Below are 22,295 nucleotides of genomic sequence, written 5' to 3' on the forward strand. Positions count from 1 at the left end.
TGGAAGACGTCCACTCTCAGTTGCCCCAGGAGTGAGAAAAAAAGCATAGAGGAGTCCTGCCCTGTGAGACACAAACACAAGAGATGAATACTTTTAACTCAACAATACAACATTTACATTGTTCAATGATGGAATCTTATGACTGATACACTGAAAGAAAGGCGACCGCCGCTCTCATCTGGTCCTGTGGTCATCCGTCCTTCTCATCTGGTCCTCTGGTCTCTGTTGTCTAGGAGATCCAGGATGTTGCTTCCTGTGTTACAGCCATCGATACCTGAGTAAAAGAGACTTGGAAAACTTTTCAGAACGTTAGTAATTTTTACCATACCTCTGTCTGATACAAGCCAACATTTGGAGGTCACAGCAGTACGCCATCAAGACCAAACTTAAATTGTATCAGAGCAGTGTTTTATCCACCCTATTGTACGGTTCTGAATGCTGCAGAATGACACAAGAAGACCTCAACAGACTATCAACCTTCCACACCAAGAGTTTAAGACGAATACTGCACATTTTCTGGCCAAACAGCATTTCAAATAAAGAACTGTATGACAAATGCCAACAAGAATGCATGGAGACCATACTAATGAGCAGAAGATGGGGATGGATGGGACATGTGTTGAGAAAATATCCTGCTGATATTACAAGAACAGCCTTACATTGGACACCAGAAGGGAAAAGAAAAAGAGGCCGACCAAGAAACACACGGAGAAGAACTGTGGAGAAGGAGATGCAGAGCCTAAACCGCTCACGGGGCACCATCACTTTTGTTGGTCAAATAAAATCTGTTTTACCAGATTCTGTGTCCTGTAGTCTTGCTGTTGGGTCCTGATCTTGAACTCCTGTGACAGAATCTTCACTGCTCACTTACTCTGCGTCCAGCATCAACCATTTTTCAAATGGAAAATCAAGAAATAAGAGATATTTAAAAGCTCTGCTGCAGGATGCTGCCTATCGCCAACCCCGCCAGACGCAAGGGAAGGCTGTCTGGTGCTTTATCAGTCCTGCCAGACGTAAAGGTTTTACAATCCTGCAGCAAACATGCTGTCGGTCTCAATCCGAGTCGTGAGTAAAGTGAACAACCTGTCAGGATCCCTGTCTGACCCGTTGTGTGTTACCCGTGTTCCCCCTGCTCTCCTCTCCGGTATCGATCCACGGGACATCACACAGTCGATCCGGCCTGCACCCTGTGCCGGACCACGGGCTCCACACATTCCTGTCCTTTATGTTGGTAAAATAAAATCTGTTTTACCAGATTCTGTGTCCTGTAGTCTTGCTGTTGGGTCCTGATCTTGAACTCCCGTGACAGACTCTTCACTGCTCACTTACTCTGCGTCGAGCATCAACCATTTTTCAAATGGAAAATCAAGAAAGAAGAGATATTTAAAAGCTCTGCTGCAGGATGCTGCCTATCGCCAACCCCGCCAGACGCAAGGGAAGGCTGTCGGTCTCAATCCGAGTCGCTGTCTTCAGCCGGCTGCCAGTATCTTCTGGGTGGGGGGAAGCTGAGGCCTGAAGTGGAGGGTGGAGACTCTGGAGACCATATGTAGTCATCTGCCCGGCTCTTCTTTGTGGGGGGACCGAAGGCTGAAGTGGAGGGTGCCGACTCCCTGTCGTCCTCTTCTCTGGTCCTCTTCATGGAGGATCCGAGGCCTGAAGTGGAGGGGGTCGCGTCCTCGTGGTCGTCCTCACCGGTCCTCTGCCTCTTCACACTCGCCTGCTCCGTGTGGTCCTCTTCCCTGCTCCTCTTGGTGGACTCTTCTGACCTCTGGGGGACTGGGGGCGGAGCATCTTGAGGACGGTCCACATCAAAGCGTCGAGCGAAACGAACACGGTCCTGTTCATGATCATCTTCCTCCACATCGTCCACTTCCGGCAGGTCATCGCAGGAGTCATCGTACCCGGAATCGTTGCCGTCCTCGTCCTCCTCGTCCTCATCGTCCCTGAAGACCACCTGAAGCAACTCGCGAACATGGCGGAGCATCTCAGCGTCACCCACAACGACGAGCCCCCTCTGATTTTGTACACCCAACACGAGGCATTCCAACTGATCGCGAACCAACACTGGCTCCACCTGACCTCCACCCACCACGCCGGGCTGCACCTGACCTCCACCCACCACGCCTGGCTGCACCTGACCTCCACCCACCACGCCTGGCTCCACCTGACCTCCACCCACCACGCCTGGCTCCACCTGACCTCCACCCACCACGCCTGGCTCCACCTGACCTCCACCCACCACGCCTGGCTCCACCTGACCTCCACCCACCACGCCTGGCTCCACCTGACCTCCACCCACCACGCCTGGCTCCACCTGACCTCCACCCACCACGCCTGGCTCCACCTGACCTCCACCCACCACGCCTGGCTCCACCTGAACTCCACCCACAACGCAAGAAATCAGGATTGGGAGATCACATACTTGGTCATCGTCGTCGAGGATCCTGATGACTTCAGGGAGGCCGTCTTGTGCAGGACGTTCCACGACGTAGTCGACACCAGCTGAGAGGGAAACATTTAAACTGTCAGGATTTCTCATAACATGAAATATTTCTGGATTACATGAAGCAATAATCAAAGTTCAAATTAGAAAAGACGACAGAGCCATAAAGTAACTCAGTACAGTACTACACAACTCACATAAAGTCCCCAACACACAAGAAGGTTCACCTTTAAACATTTATAGCAAACACAGTGCAGCTCTGCCTCTGTTCGTTTGAACACATAACACAACTATATTAATAATGATAAAAGCAATAAATATTGTTGCTGTCGTTATAGATATTATCCTTATTACTGTTATTATTATATGTCCGAAACAACAGAGTAGGTGAGAGGAGCAGCTGGCCACGCGCTTTTACGAACGGGCTTTTCACACGTTTCTGCTCTGGATTCAGATTCCAGCTGTTAATCAGTCAGTCAGCAGGTCAATTAACGACTGTTGAGTACTCGGACAAAGACGTATATTTTGCATTTGTGTGGACGTAACCATGGTTACCAACTTCAGCATTTATTTAGCATTTTATGAAAGTGTTCCGTTTTCAGAAATATACATTTTAATGTTAAAATAGGAAGATTTTATGGCTTCAAACCAAAATAACTGTGTTTAATAAAACATCTACACTGTTGTGAACACATTCCACAGACATACCGCAACATTTAAGACATTATGTCACTCAAATAATCAGTTTATACGAGTGTCTGTTTCCGACAGGCCTGATAATACAGTGTCAACTGTTCACCTTTCACTGATTTCTAAACTGAGAATGCTTTAAATGCTTTGAAGGGGGTGAATCAAAAGAAAAATGCTAAAATAAATGTAAAAGTTGACTGACCCGCACAGGGACGAGCCATCTCTCACAGCACACTTCCCGCAGGTGCTCTTGCTTCAGCCAAAGATCGTCAGGCGCTTCTGTTGTCCACGAAAGTAGCGATCTAGCAGTTTCTCCAACAAGTTTTGTAACAAGTAGCTTTTCTCAATAAGTTAAAAACTCAAAGAGTAGGCTCTCCACGGTATGTACAAGAGTTGTTTACGCTCAGGTCCAAGTGCAGAGTGAGGATTCGAATGTTCTGAGGCCTTAAGTAACCTCGGTCAGGTCCGTTTCCATGGCATTCAGTGACGCGTGCGTGTGTGAGTGCGTGCGTGTGATTAGCCAAGACAGAAATAGAGAAATATTAATTATTTTCTCTTATGTATTGTAGCCGAGGGTTTACGTTGCGCCTATACTTTATGATAATAATAAAATAACAGACACGGGCTCTGCATTCAGCGCCAAGACGGCAGCCACTTTATTTCTCGTCACACACTCTCTCCGAACCTCTTTCCTCTTCCTCTACTTCCGTCTCCTCCTTCACAATAAAAGCACACAACACATATACAGGAACCCTGCTTCTTAACCTGCTCAACACAATAGCTTACAATATAATATATTCATTTGATTTATACTAGTTATTTTTATTTTATCTTTCAGTGCTATATTACCATTCAGTACAGCTGTGAGTTGTAAACATTACACAACCCGTCTCTGCTTATTCTAATACAACAAATCTGTATTGGAAACGAGAGAGAGAGAGAGAGAGAGATTAAGTAAATATATATACATATTAAACTATCTCTCTCTCTCTAAACTCTCCAAACTATATAAACGCTATCCAAACTATCCAAACTCTCAACTGACTGCAACTCTCCACCAACAACCCACATTTTGAATGGAGCCTGAGGGGTTTATATTGCTGTCAAACCTCCCGGCAAAATCTGAACCACTTCCCGAAGCAGTCACGTGGTACAGCCGGGCAGTGAGGCTTCGAAGCGTCGGCACATCTCGTAACATCACCAGTGTATGGACTTGTTGCGTAGCTGATTTATCTGATTCAGGAGATGGACGTTTGCAACTGTAAGTGAGGATCGGGAAAGCTCCTTGGGACCACAATGGAGAACTGTTTCCCGCGTGTGTGTGAGCTGCTGTAGACTGTTGCTGCTGTTTCTTCTGTGCCCTGCCTGCCATCCATTACCCATCTTCCCCTCACTTTCCCCTCTGAATATGCCTTGGATTCGTGAGTACTGACAAACGTGCACGTGCTTTTTTGTTTATTGCTTGTGTGAACAAGTGAAGCGGCCATTACAGTTTTTAGGCCTCTACGCTCCCAAACCACGACTCAGGCCTGCAAAGAGGGTTTTTCTGTTACTCTGATTGTGTGTGTGGGACTGTGGGTGCACAGTATATGGATGACCGCATGTAATAAATGCCAAACAGTTTTTCTAATGCCTTTGAAGTATATTTGATGTGTTAAAGTCAATCACATTCATGTTTTGATAAGAGCTGGTTAAAAGGGGTAAAATACACTTAAAACACAAGATAAAAGGACTTAAGAGGCACAGACCTTTTATTTACTTAATTATATTGGAGGCACCGTCAGTTATTTTAGTTTTCATAATAAAGGAACAAAAGTTGTAAGAATAAGTATATTCATGTATCAGAACAGGTAATCGCGCCATTACGATTACAACTGTACCCAGGACCCTGCCCATAGTACCACTACAACCTAGCAGATTCACATAATATTATATAGCTACATGGGACGGGTGTTACATAAACACATTTAAATATCAGAAAATGGTTTCATGCAGCCAAAAGTCATCTGTTCAAATTTGTTGTTGTGTCAAACTAACAGCTGAAAGATAAAAGATATCCAGTTTTCTTTCATATCTGCACATTTGTGAAGCTGGTATATTGCTTGTAAAATTACTCGAGCTATGAATCAATTAAGAATTTATTTGGTGATTAATTGACGAAGTCTCAGCTCTTTTTCCTTTACAAGTAGGGCCTTGTTAGAAAATGGGACCAAAAAGCCATCATGAGATCAGGTAACTCGAATGCAAGCGCCCATCTCTTCCTGGGTGAGATTGTAAATGCAAGTATGACCCGATGACCTGAATATTCCATTAAAAAAAGCATGGCGAGCTCCTCCTAGAGTGTAAAATGCAGCTTTTTCAGTGTCTCCCCACACTTCCACCATGGATATTGTGGAGGGAAAATCTCCTCACAATGAAAGTGGAGCAGGCCAGCACACGTGGACTGATAGCTTTTCAGTCACACGGCGCTAAAAACGTTACTGAAACTGGTTTACAGTTAAAAGGAATTTAATTACACTGATGCAAGTATGATTACAGTTAAACATTAGAGTACATACTCTTATGAAATATTACAATATTAACCCACTTTGGAAAAAAAACTACCTCTGGTCCCATGAGACACAGCTGTCGCTGGGGACCACATGCTGAAGAGGCAGAAAAAACACTTCTAACTCCGCCCACATATTCGTTCGCGACTCCTCCCCTCCCGTCTATCTCAATTTCTATTGTTTGTTTTTATAGCATAAATTGCCATGATGTTTTTTGAAAATATACATTTTTTTATTGTTTTTGACACTTGTATCACACTAAATAATAATTTATTATGGCATACTATACTACAACATGTTTAATGACAGAATACTAAACTTCAGCTCTTTTGCAGCACAATCCTTGTCTCCTCCAGGCCCAGGTTCAAGTCCCTTTGTTCATTCAGCAGCCTGGACAGAAAACAGAGACATTCGCACCAACATTTACAAAACATAGAAAGTCTCTCTCACTATAATACCAGACCCAAGTAGCAGCATACCAACTACAACCTGCTGGGCCCAGGCCCTAGCAGTAGCATGCCAGCTACGACTAGGCTAGGCCCAGGACCTAGCAGTAGCATGCCAGCTACAACTAGGCTAGGCCCAGGCCCTAGCAGTAGCATGCCAGCTACGACTAGGCTAGGTCCAGGCCCTAGCAGTAGCATGCCAGCTACGACTAGGCTAGGACCTAGCAGTAGCATGCCAGCTACAACTAGGCTGGGCCCAGGACCTAGCAGTAGCATGCCAGCTACAACTAGGCTAGGCCCAGAGCCTAGCAGTAGCATGCCAGCTACGACTAGGCTAGGCCCAGGTCCTAGCAGTAGCATGCCAGCTACAACTAGGCTAGGCCCAGGCCCTAGCAGTAGCATGCCAGCTACGACTAGGCTAGGTCCAGGCCCTAGCAGTAGCATGCCAGCTACGACTAGGCTAGGACCTAGCAGTAGCATGCCAGCTATAACTAGGCTGGGCCCAGGACCTAGCAGTAGCATGCCAGCTACAACTAGGCTAGGCCCAGGCCCTAGCAGTAGCATGCCAGCTACGACTAGGCTAGGCCCAGGACCTAGCAGTAGCATGCCAGCTACAACTAGGCTAGGCCCAGGCCCTAGCAGTAGCATGCCAGCTACGACTAGGCTAGGTCCAGGCCCTAGCAGTAGCATGCCAGCTACGACTAGGCTAGGACCTAGCAGTAGCATGCCAGCTACAACTAGGCTGGGCCCAGGACCTAGCAGTAGCATGCCAGCTACAACTAGGCTAGGCCCAGGCCCTAGCAGTAGCATGCCAGCTACGACTAGGCTAGGCCCAGGTCCTAGCAGTAGCATGCCAGCTACAACTAGGCTAGGCCCAGGCCCTAGCAGTAGCATGCCAGCTACGACTAGGCTAGGCCCAGGCTCTAGCAGTAGCATGCCAGCTACAACTAGGCTAGGCCCAGGCCCGAGCAGTAGCATGCCAGCTACAACTAGGCTAGGCCCTAGCATTAGCATGCCAGCTACAACTGGGCTAGGCCCAGGCCCTAGCAGTAGCATGCCAGCTACGACTAGGCTAGGCCCAGGCCCTAGCAGTAGCATGCCAGCTACAACTAGGCTAGGCCCAGGCCCTAGCAGTAGCATGCCAGCTGCCGCTAGGCTAAGCGCAGGCCCTGGCAGTAGCATTCCAGCTACAACTGGGCTCGGCCCTGGCCCCAGCAGTAGCATGCCAGCTACCACCAGGCTACCACCAGGCTCTGTGAATCAGACAATATTTTTCTAAAGAAACATAAAGGCACACTCGCTCACCCGATCACAAGCATTGTCAACAAATCTCCCAGGCAATGTGTGTTTCCAAAAGGATGGAAATCAGCCACAGTCACACCCATTTTTAAGTCAGGAGATTCAACCGATGTCTCCAATTATCGGCCAATCAGTATCCTCAGAAAGATAATCAGAAAGATTGAGAGAAATGACTTGCACATGATACCTGCAAAAGGTGGTGCAAGTCCTGAGGCGATGCTCTTGGTGTCCATGACCACTGCTAAAACTGCAGGTGATGCTTTTTTTTTAAACTGTTGCGTGTTTTACCTCCATCTGGTTCCACACCGTAGATTCTGGTCTTATCACAGCCTGACAGTTTGATGGCAGCGGCCACACCGGCCAGCAGCCCCCCTCCACCACAGCACACCACCACCACGTCAGGCTCGGGGATCACCTCCAGCACCTCCAAACCCAGACTGGACACACACAAACCCGGGTTTAGACTTTGCTCTAATAGAAGTTTGAATCCTCCTTGTTCCACTGTCAGCCGTTGAGCGTACCTGGTGTGTCCTGCTATTAGATCCAGGTCATCGTAGGAGTGCAGGAAGGTCATGTCGCCGTCCTGAACGCAGCGGTTCACCACATTCATCAGACAGGAGGTGGGAACTCGCTCCACCTCCACCCCGAAACTCTGAGGACGAGAGTGATACTTTTAAAACGCGGCTTAACTGCAACTAAAATAATTTGCCCTTTTTTCAGATTGGTGCAGAAAAAACAAATTACAAACAACAAAAAGCAAATCACAGCGTAGATTCGGCAGTCGGCAGATAACCTCTAACCTGTATCAGGGTGGATCTGGACACGGGGGCCGTTTCGGGCATCACCACCTTGCCCTTTGACCCATAGTGTTTCGAGGCCTACGCAAAAGACTTCCCATAGTTCCCGGGGGACATGGTGACATGTTCCTGTACCGATTCGAGGGTCCTGACAGAGGATGTCACGTGTACAGATCATAAAGCCCTCTGAGGCAAATTTGTGATATTGAGCTGTACAAGATAAATTAAATTGAATAATGGGATACAATTTACGAACACAACCTGATCGCAGTAGACTTCTTTAAGTCAGCATTTCCGATGCAGGTGAACAACACTTATCAATACAATAAGCATTTTGTTTCATCATGGTTTTATGGAACAGAAATATGGGTAAACATGGTCCATTTATACTGTTTATTATCGTGGGAATTCAAATGAAGGACAAGACTTGTCATATATTGTCATATTGTTTCCAAACGTTGCCGCTCAACAAGACTAGTTTTGGGGAATATGATGCAGAATTTGACTGACATAATACTGTTATGCAAAGGCGGTGGTATAGCACATCAGCTGGTGCTAACTGCTGTTCAACAACACAAAGAAGAAGAAATGCTCCATTCATGAAACAGGACTTGTGTAGTGACAGTCCACCAACCCTTCTGCACTGTGTTGTATGTCACTAGCTGGCATTGCTAATTAAAGCGTTCTGGAGCTTTTCTATCTTTTTACAACAACCAAATGAACCGAACAGCTTAAAGTGGTCCCGTGGACAGAAACTCAAGTCCTCCCTGTGGACCTTTCCAGCTCTTTAACGGTCACCTTTGGACTCTCCATTGCCTCTCTGATGAATGTCCTCCTTGTCTGGTCCTTGGGGTTTGGCCCTCTCTTTAAGCTTAGTTTTGTTGTCATATTCTTTCCATTTTGTAATAACGGACACTGATGTTGAGCAGCTATGATTTTCACCACCAGTTAGTTGCAATTAAAATGTTGCACGGTGTTTCATTTAATTCCTGAACTCCAGAGTAGTAGAAGTTGGGTTCATTTCACTCTCGATACAGATGATGAACCATTTGATCCGAGCCACTGTATTGGAGTCAGTAGCTGTGTCTCAATTCAGGGGCTGCATCCTTCGGAGGACCCAGCGTCCTTTGAGGACCGTGAAGGCTGGACCATGCGGTCTCCGAAATGAGACGGCCTACGCTACAGAGGACTTCCTGTTTCCTGCCTAGGATGCCTGCTCAGAAGGATTACTGTATACAGATATTAATATACTGTAACGGTTTTAGTTTTAATCAGTTTTTCAATCATATGTTCAACAATTCATTCACAGTTCTTTTTCATCATATCGTTTTTCTAAATGAATAATGAGTTAATAATTCAATCAGTTGCTATGTTAAATAACTCATTTTCAATCATTTATAGTTCTTGTAAATAAAATGTATTTATCAATAACTTTTTTATGTCATTCACACTCCTATATACATACATATATATATATTCATAAATGTAAATATAAATTATAATAATGATATGAATTAATTACGTTCCCACATTGTTTCCCCCTTATTCATTAACGTCACAGCTTGTTCCCTTGCACCTACATGTGTCATCAGTTCTGTACTAGTTAACAATCAGTAAAGATTTCAATTATTTATGATTTAGTTATAATTAAATTGGGAAGAATTATGCTGCACGTTGGGGCAGTAATCTAAAGCTTTCCCTGTTTTATTTATATCAACATGTAATATTATATTTATCAATCCTTAACAGTACTAACAGCCTTTGAGTCAAATGAAAATCAAGAAGATATATTTATATTTATTGTATATTAATTGTTGTACACTGTCATATTTTTGAACTATATCAGAAATATGATGTTTCAAATACAAAGACACATTTTGAAAGTTTGTCACATTTATTTGTATTGTGCTACTGGGGGGGGGGGGGGGGGGGCAGGGAGGGGCAGGGAGGACGTCACTCGCTGGGTCTCAGACTCACTGGGGTGCTGAGAGTGGTTCAGTGGTCTGTGGTGGGTCTGGGTCTTCCTGGGATGATGGATTTGGAAGACGTCCACTCTCAGTTGCCCCAGGAGTGAGAAAAAAAGCACAGAGGAGTCCTGCCCTGTGAGACACAAACACAAGAGATGAATACTTTTAACTCAACGATACAACATTTACATTGTTCAATGATGGAATCTTATGACTGATACACTGAAAGAAAGGCGACCGCCGCTCTCCATCTGGTCCTGTGGTCATCCGTCCTTCTCATCTGGTCCTCCGTCCTTCTCATCTGGTCCTCTGGTCTCTGTTGTCTAGGAGATCCAGGATGTTGCTTCCTGTGTTACAGCCATCGATACCTGAGTAAAAGAGACTTGGAAAACTTTTCAGAACGTTAGTAATTTTTACCATACCTCTGTCTGATACAAGCCAACATTTGGAGGTCACAGCAGTACGCCATCAAGACCAAACTTAAATTGTATCAGAGCAGTGTTTTATCCACCCTATTGTACGGTTCTGAATGCTGCAGAATGACACAAGAAGACCTCAACAGACTATCAACCTTCCACACCAAGAGTTTAAGACGAATACTGCACATTTTCTGGCCAAACAGCATTTCAAATAAAGAACTGTATGACAAATGCCAACAAGAATGCATGGAGACCATACTAATGAGCAGAAGATGGGGATGGATGGGACATGTGTTGAGAAAATATCCTGCTGATATTACAAGAACAGCCTTACATTGGACACCAGAAGGGAAAAGAAAAAGAGGCCGACCAAGAAACACACGGAGAAGAACTGTGGAGAAGGAGATGCAGAGCCTAAACCACTCACGGGGCACCATCACTTTTGTTGGTCAAATAAAATCTGTTTTACCAGATTCTGTGTCCTGTAGTCTTGCTGTTGGGTCCTGATCTTGAACTCCCGTGACAGAATCTTCACTGCTCACTTACTCTGCGTCCAGCATCAACCATTTTTCAAATGGAAAATCAAGAAATAAGAGATATTTAAAAGCTCTGCTGCAGGATGCTGCCTATCGCCAACCCCGCCAGACGCAAGGGAAGGCTGTCTGGTGCTTTATCAGTCCTGCCAGACGTAAAGGTTTTACAATCCTGCAGCAAACATGCTGTCGGTCTCAATCCGAGTCGTGAGTAAAGTGAACAACCTGTCAGGATCCCTGTCTGACCCGTTGTGTGTTACCCGTGTTCCCCCTGCTCTCCTCTCCGGTATCGATCCACGGGACATCACACAGTCGATCCGGCCTGCACCCTGTGCCGGACCACGGGCTCCACACATTCCTGTCCTTTATGTTGGTCAAATAAAATCTGTTTTACCAGATTCTGTGTCCTGTAGTCTTGCTGTTGGGTCCTGATCTTGAACTCCCGTGACAGACTCTTCACTGCTCACTTACTCTGCGTCGAGCATCAACCATTTTTCAAATGGAAAATCAAGAAAGAAGAGATCTTAAAAAGCTCTGCTGCAGGATGCTGCCTATCGCCAACCCCGCCAGACGCAAGGGAAGGCTGTCGGTCTCAATCCGAGTCGTGAGTAAAGTGAACAACCTGTCAGGATCCCTGTTTGACCCGTTGTGTGTTACCCGTGTTCCCCCTGCTCTCCTCTCCGGTGTCGATCCGGAAAATGGAAAATCAAGAAATAAGAGATATTTAAAAGCTCTGCTGCAGGATGCTGCCTATCGCCAACCCCGCCAGACGCAAGGGAAGGCTGTCGGTCTCAATCCGAGTCGCTGTCTTCAGCCGGCTGCCAGTATCTTCTGGGTGGGGGGAAGCTGAGGCCTGAAGTGGAGGGTGGAGACTCTGGAGACCATCTGTAGTCATCTGCCCGGCTCTTCTTTGTGGGGGGACCGAAGGCTGAAGTGGAGGGTGCCGACTCCCTGTCGTCCTCTTCTCTGGTCCTCTTCATGGAGGATCCGAGGCCTGAAGTGGAGGGGGTCGCGTCCTCGTGGTCGTCCTCACCGGTCCTCTGCCTCTTCACACTCGCCTGCTCCGTGTGGTCCTCTTCCCTGCTCCTCTTGGTGGACTCTTCTGACCTCTGGGGGACTGGGGGCGGAGCATCTTGAGGACGGTCCACATCAAAGCGTCGAGCGAAACGAACACGGTCCTGTTCATGATCATCTTCCTCCACATCGTCCACTTCCGGCAGGTCATCGCAGGAGTCATCGTACCCGGAATCGTTGCCGTCCTCGTCCTCCTCGTCCTCATCGTCCCTGAAGACCACCTGAAGCAACTCGCGAACATGGCGGAGCATCTCAGCGTCACCCACAACGACGAGCCCCCTCTGATTTTGTACACCCAACACGAGGCATTCCACCTGACCTCCACCCACCACGCCTGGCTCCACCTGACCTCCACCCACCACGCCTGGCTCCACCTGACCTCCACCCACCACGCCTGGCTGCACCTGACCTCCACCCACCACGCCTGGCTCCACCTGACCTCCACCCACCACGCCTGGCTCCACCTGACCTCCACCCACCACGCCTGGCTCCACCTGACCTCCACCCACCACGCCTGGCTCCACCTGACCTCCACCCACCACGCCTGGCTCCACCTGACCTCCACCCACCACGCCTGGCTCCACCTGAACTCCACCCACAACGCAAGAAATCAGGATTGGGAGATCACATACTTGGTCATCGTCGTCGAGGATCCTGATGACTTCAGGGAGGCCGTCTTGTGCAGGACGTTCCACGACGTAGTCGACACCAGCTGAGAGGGAAACATTTAAACTGTCAGGATTTCTCATAACATGAAATATTTCTGGATTACATGAAGCAATAATCAAAGTTCAAATTAGAAAAGACGACAGAGCCATAAAGTAACTCAGTACAGTACTACACAACTCACATAAAGTCCCCAACACACAAGAGGGTTCACCTTTAAACATTTATAGCAAACACAGTGCAGCTCTGCCTCTGTTCGTTTGAACACATAACACAACTATATTAATAATGATAAAAGCAATAAATATTGTTGCTGTCGTTATAGATATTATCCTTATTACTGTTATTATTATATGTCCGAAACAACAGAGTAGGTGAGAGGAGCAGCTGGCCACGCGCTTTTACGAACGGGCTTTTCACACGTTTCTGCTCTGGATTCAGATTCCAGCTGCTAATCAGTCAGTCAGCAGGTCAATTAACGACTGTTGAGTACTCGTGAGCTCTGGACAAAGACGTATATTTTGCATTTGTGTGGACGTAACCATGGTTACCAACTTCAGCATTTATTTAGCATTTTATGAAAGTGTTCCGTTTTCAGAAATATACATTTTAATGTTAAAATAGGAAGATTTGATGGCTTCAAACCAAAATAACTGTGTTTAATAAAACATCTACACTGTTGTGAACACATTCCACAGACATCCCGCAACATTTAAGACATTATGTCACTCAAATAATCAGTTTATACGAGTGTCTGTTTCCGACAGGCCTGATAATACAGTGTCAACTGTTCACCTTTCACTGATTTCTAAACTGAGAATGCTTTAAATGCTTTGAAGAGGGTGAATCAAAAGAAAAATGCTAAAATAAATGTAAAAGTTGACTGACCCGCACAGGGACGAGCCATCTCTCACAGCACACTTCCCGCAGGTGCTCTTGCTTCAGCCAAAGATCGTCAGGCGCTTCTGTTGTCCACGAAAGTAGCGATCTAGCAGTTTCTCCAACAAGTTTTGTAACAAGTAGCTTTTCTCAAGAAGTTAAAAACTCAAAGAGTAGGCTCTCCACGGTATGTACAAGAGTTGTTTACGCTCAGGTCCAAGTGCAGAGTGAGGATTCGAATGTTCTGAGGCCTTAAGTAACCTCGGTCAGGTCCGTTTCCATGGCATTCAGTGACGCGTGCGTGTGTGAGTGCGTGCGATTAGCCAAGACAGAAATAGAGAAATATTAATTATTTTCTCTTATGTATTGTAGCCGAGGGTTTACGTTGCGCATATACTTTATGATAATAATAAAATAACAGACACGGGGCTCTGCATTCAGCGCCAAGACGGCAGCCACTTTATTTCTCGTCACACACTCTCTCCGAACCTCTTTCCTCTTCCTCTACTTCCGTCTCCTCCTTCACAATAAAAGCACACAACACATATACAGGAACCCTGCTTCTTAACCTGCTCAACACAATAGCTTACAATATAATATATTTATTTGATTTATACTAGTTATTTTTATTTTATCTTTCAGTGCTATATTACCATTCAGTACAGCTGTGAGTTGTAAACATTACACAACCCGTCTCTGCTTATTCTAATACAACAAATCTGTATTGGAAACGAGAGAGAGAGAGAGAGATTAAGTAAATATATATACATATTAAACTATCTCTCTCTCTCTAAACTCTCCAAACTATATAAACGCTATCCAAACTATCCAAACGCTCAACTGACCGCAACTCTCCACCAACAACCCACATTTTGAATGGAGCCTGAGGGGTTTATATTGCTGTCAAACCTCCCGGCAAAATCTGAACCAGTTCCCGAAGCAGTCACGTGGTACAGCCGGGCAGTGAGGCTTCGAAGCGTCGGCACATCTCGTAACATCACCAGTGTATGGACTTGTTGCGTAGCTGATTTATCTGATTCAAGAGATGGACGTTTGCAACTGTAAGTGAGGATCGGGAAAGCTCCTTGGGACCACAATGGAGAACTGTTTCCCGCGTGTGCGTGAGCTGCTGTAGACTGTTGCTGCTGTTTCTTCTGTGCCCTGCCTGCCATCCATTACCCATCTTCCCCTCACTTTCCCCTCTGAATATGCCTTGGATTCGTGAGTACTGACAAACGTGCACATGCTTTTTTGTTTATTGCTTGTGTGAACAAGTGAAGCGGCCATTACAGTTTTTAGGCCTCTACGCTCCCAAACCACGACTCAGGCCTGCAACGAGGGTTTTTCTGTTACTCTGATTGTGTGTGTGGGACTGTGGGTGCACAGTATATGGATGACCGCATGTAATAAATGCCAAACAGTTTTTCTAATGCCTTTGAAGTATATTTGATGTGTTAAAGTCAATCACATTCATGTTTTGATAAGAGCTGGTTAAAAGGGGTAAAATACACTTAAAACACAAGATAAAAGGACTTAAGAGGCACAGACCTTTTATTTACTTAATTATATTGGAGGCACCGTCAGTTATTTTAGTTTTCATAATAAAGGAACAAAAGTTGTAAGAATAAGTATATTCATGTATCAGAACAGGTAATCGCGCCATTACGATTACAACTGTACCCAGGACCCCGCCCATAGTACCACTACAACCTAGCAGATTCACATAATATTATATAGCTACATGGGACAGGTGTTACATAAACACATTTAAATATCAGAAAATGGTTTCATGCAGCCAAAAGTCATCTGTTCAAATTTGTTGTTGTGTCAAACTAACAGCTGAAAGATAAAAGATATCCAGTTTTCTTTCATATCTGCACATTTGTGAAGCTGGTATATTGCTTGTAAAATTACTCGAGCTATGAATCAATTAAGAATTTATTTGGTGATTAGTTGACGAAGTCTCAGCTCTTTTTCCTTTACAAGTAGGGCCTTGTTAGAAAATGGGACCAAAAAGCCATCATGAGATCAGGTAACTCGAATGCAAGCGCCCATCTCTTCCTGGGTGAGATTGTAAATGCAAGTATGACCCGATGACCTGAATATTCCATTAAAAAAAGCATGGCGAGCTCCTCCTAGAGTGTAAAACGCAGCTTTTTCAGTGTCTCCCCACACTTCCACCATGGATATTGTGGAGGGAAAATCTCCTCACAATGAAAGTGGAGCAGGCCAGCACACGTGGACTGATAGCTTTTCAGTCACACGGCGTTAAAAACGTTACCGAAACATCAGTAAACAGAGTTAAAACACAACTAAATTCAGGGCTTAGGGGTCTAAATCTTGAAGGAACTGGTGTTGCTAGGGTCTCGGTCCTGAACACACAATACAATCTGTACTTCTCTGACTTGAAGCCGTATATTGTACCCACCATAAATTCCCATCCGCCATTCCAGTTTCCACCCCCGGTACCTCATTCTCTGAGTCAGTCGTATGTCGAACCTGATCATCCATGATCTTTTTGGCAGGCTTAACAATAATCCTAATGAGCCCTTGTGGGGCAGGACTATCAGTAGTTGCCTTACCCTGTACTATGTAAAGTCCTCCGTCAGTCAATTTTGGGTCTGTTAAGGTAAGTCTTAAAGGATTACACCTACCCACCCCCTTTCTACACATGTGATAAGAAGATGGGGCATTTAACATCTTTAGTCGGTCTTTAAGGCCTGGGGTCTTTTCCTAAACCCTCGCCGCCTGTGTTCATCATTGCCCATCCCCAGTCTTCACAATCACAGTCATAATATGATAACAGCTTACCATACTTATGTGTGGCGGGCCCACACTGGTCAGTTATGATGCACACGGTTTTGGTCATCCAACCGTAGGTGTGTTCATACTTGGGACAGGAAACTACTTCACAGAAGTCAAACTGGACCGTTGATGTTGTACCTTCTTTGAACGTAAGAGTGAGAGTTACATTTTCATAGGTGAGTGTCGTCAGAGAAGCCTCTCTACGTGGTCGGAGATCGGTTTGATTAGCTACTGAGGCTACATTTCGAATCTTGATGTAGTCATGCATGTGTTCTGGTTCCTGTCTGTTTTTAATTCCCCATACTAAGAGGGAAACTGCTGAAGTCAGGAAGAAAATAATTACCGACTTCCATAACCCACTGAACCTAGAGTGTCCTAATGGACGCCCTCGCTTAAACTGTGGGGGAAACGTCATTCTCAGTACTGTCTAACCCCTCTTTTGAGGTGTCTTTAGCTTCAAATTTTGCCTGTTTGATGTTCAATCCTGTCTCTGCGAGTGTCTTACTCGTTACCTTTGCTGCTGTACAGTGAGTGAGGTTGCCAATACTACCTCCCATGGACCGGTCCACCTTGGTTCACTCCACCTGCGCTTGTGGACTTTTATCCACACCAGACTGCCTGGTGACACGTCAGGAGGCTGCTTCCTTTCGTCAGCTGCTGCTTCTGCGTTTGTCACCTGAGAAAACAAAACTCGGCTCATGTTAGTTAGAGCTCCCGTATATTTCTCAATTTCTAGAGCTAGCAAGTCTAGACTAGGACCTATCACTGAGTTAGACTTGGATTTTGCTGTATTTAAATTCAAAAGTTGTGGTTTATCATGACGTTATTAATCTCAAAAATTTTGAGTAGCATCTTTATGGAAACTATTCTAAATGTGGATCTACAAAACAATGTTTTACACCTTACCATATCCCCCCTTCACCTCGATATCTCTGCTGTAAGGGATCACATGGCAACCATCTATGTATCTTGGCTATACACTGAACCTCCCCATGGTCCTGGTGACAGCATGTGCATCTGTTGATGTCTCATGGGAGGAGGTCCAGATGGTCCCGGTCTTGGGTGCTGCTGATGTTGTGGTGCTGCACTGAACGGTCCTCCTGCTCTTTCATGAGGGCAATCTCTCACCCAATGACCTTCTCTCTTGAAAAAAGTCATAATATAGAATTTCTTAAAAAATAAAAAATGTCAAGACAATTAAGCTGGCTGCTAAGAAAAGCATTTAATTTTTCCACAAACAAATGAAAGAATACTAAAGGTATGTATCAGTTGTCAGTCCCGAAGTTAATAAAACGTTAATAAAAAGTCATAGTATAGTATGTCGGAAAAAGACAGTTTCAGGAAGGTCCACTTTGTTTAAACAACAGATTTGAAATACAAAAAAAAAGAAAAGTCACATCTGACAGCTAAGGGCGATAGAAGACAGGAGGTAGTGAGCTCAAACTATACGTGGTGTAGTGAATAGAAGACGCCAGGGCCGGGTTTGAATCCTCAACGTTTGAAGAAAGCAGTGACCAGAGCACCAATCGACCCCCCTCTTTTTTTTGTGACAATCTATTCTATTTTCTATGGCATTCTTTACTATCACCTTTTATGAAATTTTATGGAAAAATGAAAACATCATTTAGTATGACTTTTTTGGCAAGCTATATATATACACATACATACATACATCGTTTTCTGAGATATTATACTCAGACATTATTTATGGCATTCTATACTATATATGCTATTCCACACTGTAATGTTTTTTTTCAGGGATACTATTTTATGACGTATACTAATGGCACTCCATACTATGATATTTTTAGGATTGTTTTTATAGCATAAATTGCCTTGACGTTTTTTGAAAATATACATTTTTTTATTGTTTTTGACACTTATATCACACTAAATAATAATTTATTATGGCATACTATACTACAACATGTTTAATGACAGAATACTAAACTTCAGCTCTTTTGCAGCACAATCCTTGTCTCCTCCAGGCCCAGGTCCAAGTCCCTTTGTTCATTCAGCAGCCTGGACAGAAAACAGAGACATTCGCACCAACATTTACAAAACATAGAAAGTCTCTCTCACTATAATACCAGACTCAAGTAGCAGCATACCAACTACAACCTGCTGGGCCCAGGCCCTAGCAGTAGCATGCCAGCTACGACTAGGCTAGGCCCAGGACCTAGCAGTAGCATGCCAGCTACAACTAGGCTAGGCCCAGGACCTAGCAGTAGCATGCCAGCTACGACTAGGCTAGGTCCAGGCCCTAGCAGTAGCATGCCAGCTACGACTAGGCTAGGACCTAGCAGTAGCATGCCAGCTACAACTAGGCTGGGCCCAGGACCTAGCAGTAGCATGCCAGCTACAACTAGGCTAGGCCCAGGCCCTAGCAGTAGCATGCCAGCTACGACTAGGCTAGGCCCAGGCCCTAGCAGTAGCATGCCAGCTACAACTAGGCTAGGCCCAGGCCCTAGCAGAGGAATACCAGCTGCCGCTAGGCTAAGCGCAGGCCCTGGCAGTAGCATTCCAGCTACAACTGGGCTAGGCCCTGGCCCCGGCAGTAGCATGCCAGCTACCACCAGGCTACACCAAGGCCCCATCATCAGCATGCCAACTACAACCTGGCTGGGCCCAGGCCCTAGCAGTAGCATGCCAGCTACGACTAGGCTAGGACCAGGCCCTAGCAGTAGCATGCCAGCTACAACTAGGCTAGGCCCAGGCCCTAGCAGTAGCATGCCAGCTACAACTAGGCTAGGCCCAGGCCCGAGCAGTAGCATGCCAGCTACAACTAGGCTAGGCCCAGGTCCTAGCAGTAGCATGCCAGCTACAACTAGGCTAGGCCCTAGCATTAGCATGCCAGCTACAACTGGGCTAGGCCCAGGCCCTAGCAGTAGCATGCCAGCTGCCGCTAGGCTAAGCGCAGGCCCTGGCAGTAGCATTCCAGCTACAACTGGGCTAGGCCCTGGCCCCAGCAGTAGCATGCCAGCTACCACCAGGCTACCACCAGGCTCTGTGAACCAGACAATATTTTTCTAAAGAAACATAAAGGCACACTCGCTCACCCGATCACAAGCATTGTCAACAAATCTCCCAGGCAATGTGTGTTTCCAATAGGATGGAAATCAGCCACAGTCACACCCATTTTTAAGTCAGGAGATTCAACCGATGTCTCCAATTATCGGCCAATCAGTATCCTCAGAAAGATAATCAGAAAGATTGAGAGAAATGACTTGCACATGATACCTGCAAAAGGTGGTGCAAGTCCTGAGGCGATGCTCTTGGTGTCCATGACCACTGCTAAAACTGCAGTTGATGCTTTTTTTTAAAACTGTTGCGTGTTTTACCTCCATCTGGTTCCACACCGTAGATTCTGGTCTTATCACAGCCTGACAGTTTGATGGCAGCGGCCACACCGGCCAGCAGCCCCCCTCCACCACAGCACACCACCACCACGTCAGGCTCGGGGATCACCTCCAGCACCTCCAAACCCAGACTGGACACACACAAACCCGGGTTTAGACTTTGCTCTAATAGAAGTTTGAATCCTCCTTGTTCCACTGTCAGTCGTTGAGCGTACCTGGTGTGTCCTGCTATTAGATCCAGGTCATCGTAGGAGTGCAGGAAGGTCATGTCGCCGTCCTGAACGCAGCGGTTCACCACATTCATCAGACAGGAGGTGGGAACTCGCTCCACCTCCACCCCGAAACTCTGAGGACGAGAGTGATACTTTTAAAACGCGGCTTAACTGCAACTAAAATAATTTGCCCTTTTTTCAGATTGGTGCAGAAAAAACAAATTACAAACAACAAAAAGCAAATCACAGCGTAGATTCGGCAGTCGGCAGATAACCTCTAACCTGTATCAGGGTGGATCTGGACACGGGGGCCGTTTCGGGCATCACCACCTTGCCCTTTGACCCATACTGTTTCGAGGCGTACGCAAAAGACTTCCCATAGTTCCCGGCGGACATGGTGACATGTTCCTGTACCGATTCGAGGGTCCTGACAGAGGATGTCACGTGTACAGATCATAAAGCCCTCTGAGGCAAATTTGTGATATTGAGCTGTACAAGATAAATGAAATTGAATAATGGGATACAATTTACGAACACAACCTGATCGTAGTAGACTTCTTTAAGTCAGCATTTCCGATGCAGGTGAACAACACTTATCAATACAATAAGCATTTTGTTTCATCATGGTTTTATGGAACAGAAATATGGGTAAACATGGTCCATTTATACTGTTTATTATCGTGGGAATTCAAATGAAAGACAAGACTTGTCATATATTGTCATATTGTTTCCAAACGTTGCCGCTCAACAAGACTAGTTTTGGAGAATATGATGCAGAATTTGACTGACATAATACTGTTATGCAAAGGCGGTGGTATAGCGCATCAGCTGGTGCTAACTGCTGTTCAACAACACAAAGAAGAAGAAATGCTCCATTCATGAAACAGGACTTGTGTAGTGACAGTCCACCAACCCTTCTGCACTGTGTTGTATGTCACTAGCTGGCATTGCTAATTAAAGCGTTCTGGAGCATTTCTATCTGTTTACAACAACCAAATGAACCGAACAGCTTAAAGTGGTCCTGTGGACAGAAACTCAAGTCCTCCCTGTGGACCTTTCCAGCTCATTAACGGTCACCTTTGGACTCTCCATTGCCTCTCTGATGAATGTCCTCCTTGTCTGGTCCTTGGGGTTTGGCCCTCTCTTTAAGCTTTGTTTTGTTGTCATATTCTTTCCATTTTGTAATAACGGACACTGATGTTGAGCAGCTATGATTTTCACCACCAGTTAGTTGCAATTAAAATGTTGCACGGTGTTTCATTTGATTCCTGAACTCCAGAGTAGTAGAAGTTGGGTTCATTTCACTCTCGATACAGATGATGAACCATTTGATCCGAGCCACTGTATTGGAGTCAGTAGCTGTGTCTCAATTCAGGGGCTGCATCCTTCGGAGGACCCAGCGTCCTTTGAGGACCGTGAAGGCTGGACCATGCGGTCTCCGAAATGAGACGGCCTACGCTACAGAGGACTTCCTGTTTCCTGCCTAGGATGCCTGCTCAGAAGGATTACTGTATACAGATATTAATATACTGTAAAGGTTTTAGTTTTAATCAGTTTTTCAATCATATGTTCAACAATTCATTCACAGTTCTTTTTCATCATATCGTTTTTCTAAATGAATAATGAGTTAATAATTCAATCAGTTGCTATGTTAAATAACTCATTTTCAATCATTTATAGTTCTTGTAAATAAAATGTATTTATCAATAACTTTTTTATGTCATTCACACTCCTATATACATACATATATATATTCATAAATGTAAATATAAATTATAATAATGATATGAATTAATTACATTCCCACATTGTTTCCCCCTTATTCATTAACGTCACAGCTTGTTCCCTTGCACCTACATGTGTCATCAGTTCTGTACTAGTTAACAATCAGTAAAGATTTCAATTATTTATGATTTAGTTATAATTAAATTGGGAAGAATTATGCTGCACGTTGGGGCAGTAATCTAAAGCTTTCCCTGTTTTATTTATATCAACATGTAATATTATATTTATCAATCCTTAACAGTACTAACAGCCTTTGAGTCAAATGAAAATCAAGAAGATATAAAATGATCACTTGCACAATATTTATTGTATATTAATTGTTGCACACTGTCATATTTTTTAACTATATCAGAAATATGATGTTTCAAATAC

At 45.2% G+C, this 22,295-nt stretch overlaps 1 protein-coding gene and 1 pseudogene across 2 annotated transcripts; both read right to left on the reverse strand.

The window, feature by feature from the left end:
• Positions 1–1,550: 1,550 nt before the first annotated feature.
• LOC306796113 (phenylserine dehydratase-like) lies at positions 1,551–9,037 on the reverse strand (the record flags this gene model as incomplete). The annotated part of the gene is given in 9 exon segments (XM_079294890.1): positions 1,551–1,653; positions 1,767–1,954; positions 2,423–2,502; positions 7,615–7,681; positions 7,684–7,864; positions 7,949–8,079; positions 8,228–8,305; positions 8,309–8,372; positions 9,000–9,037. Coding segments are annotated over 9 exon segments (930 nt in total).
• Positions 9,038–12,034: 2,997 nt separating this feature from the next.
• LOC306796114 (phenylserine dehydratase-like) lies at positions 12,035–21,230 on the reverse strand (annotated as a pseudogene). The gene is made up of 7 exons: positions 21,193–21,230; positions 20,421–20,565; positions 20,142–20,272; positions 19,808–20,057; positions 12,850–12,929; positions 12,251–12,438; positions 12,035–12,137 (listed from the first exon to the last, which is right to left on the reverse strand). The product of its transcript is annotated as a phenylserine dehydratase-like (transcript).
• Positions 21,231–22,295: the final 1,065 nt, after the last annotated feature.

The sequence above is a fragment of the Melanostigma gelatinosum genome, assembly GCF_949748355.1.
Source record: "Melanostigma gelatinosum genome assembly, chromosome: 22".
In the NCBI taxonomy this organism is placed as follows: Eukaryota; Metazoa; Chordata; class Actinopteri; order Perciformes; family Zoarcidae; genus Melanostigma; species Melanostigma gelatinosum.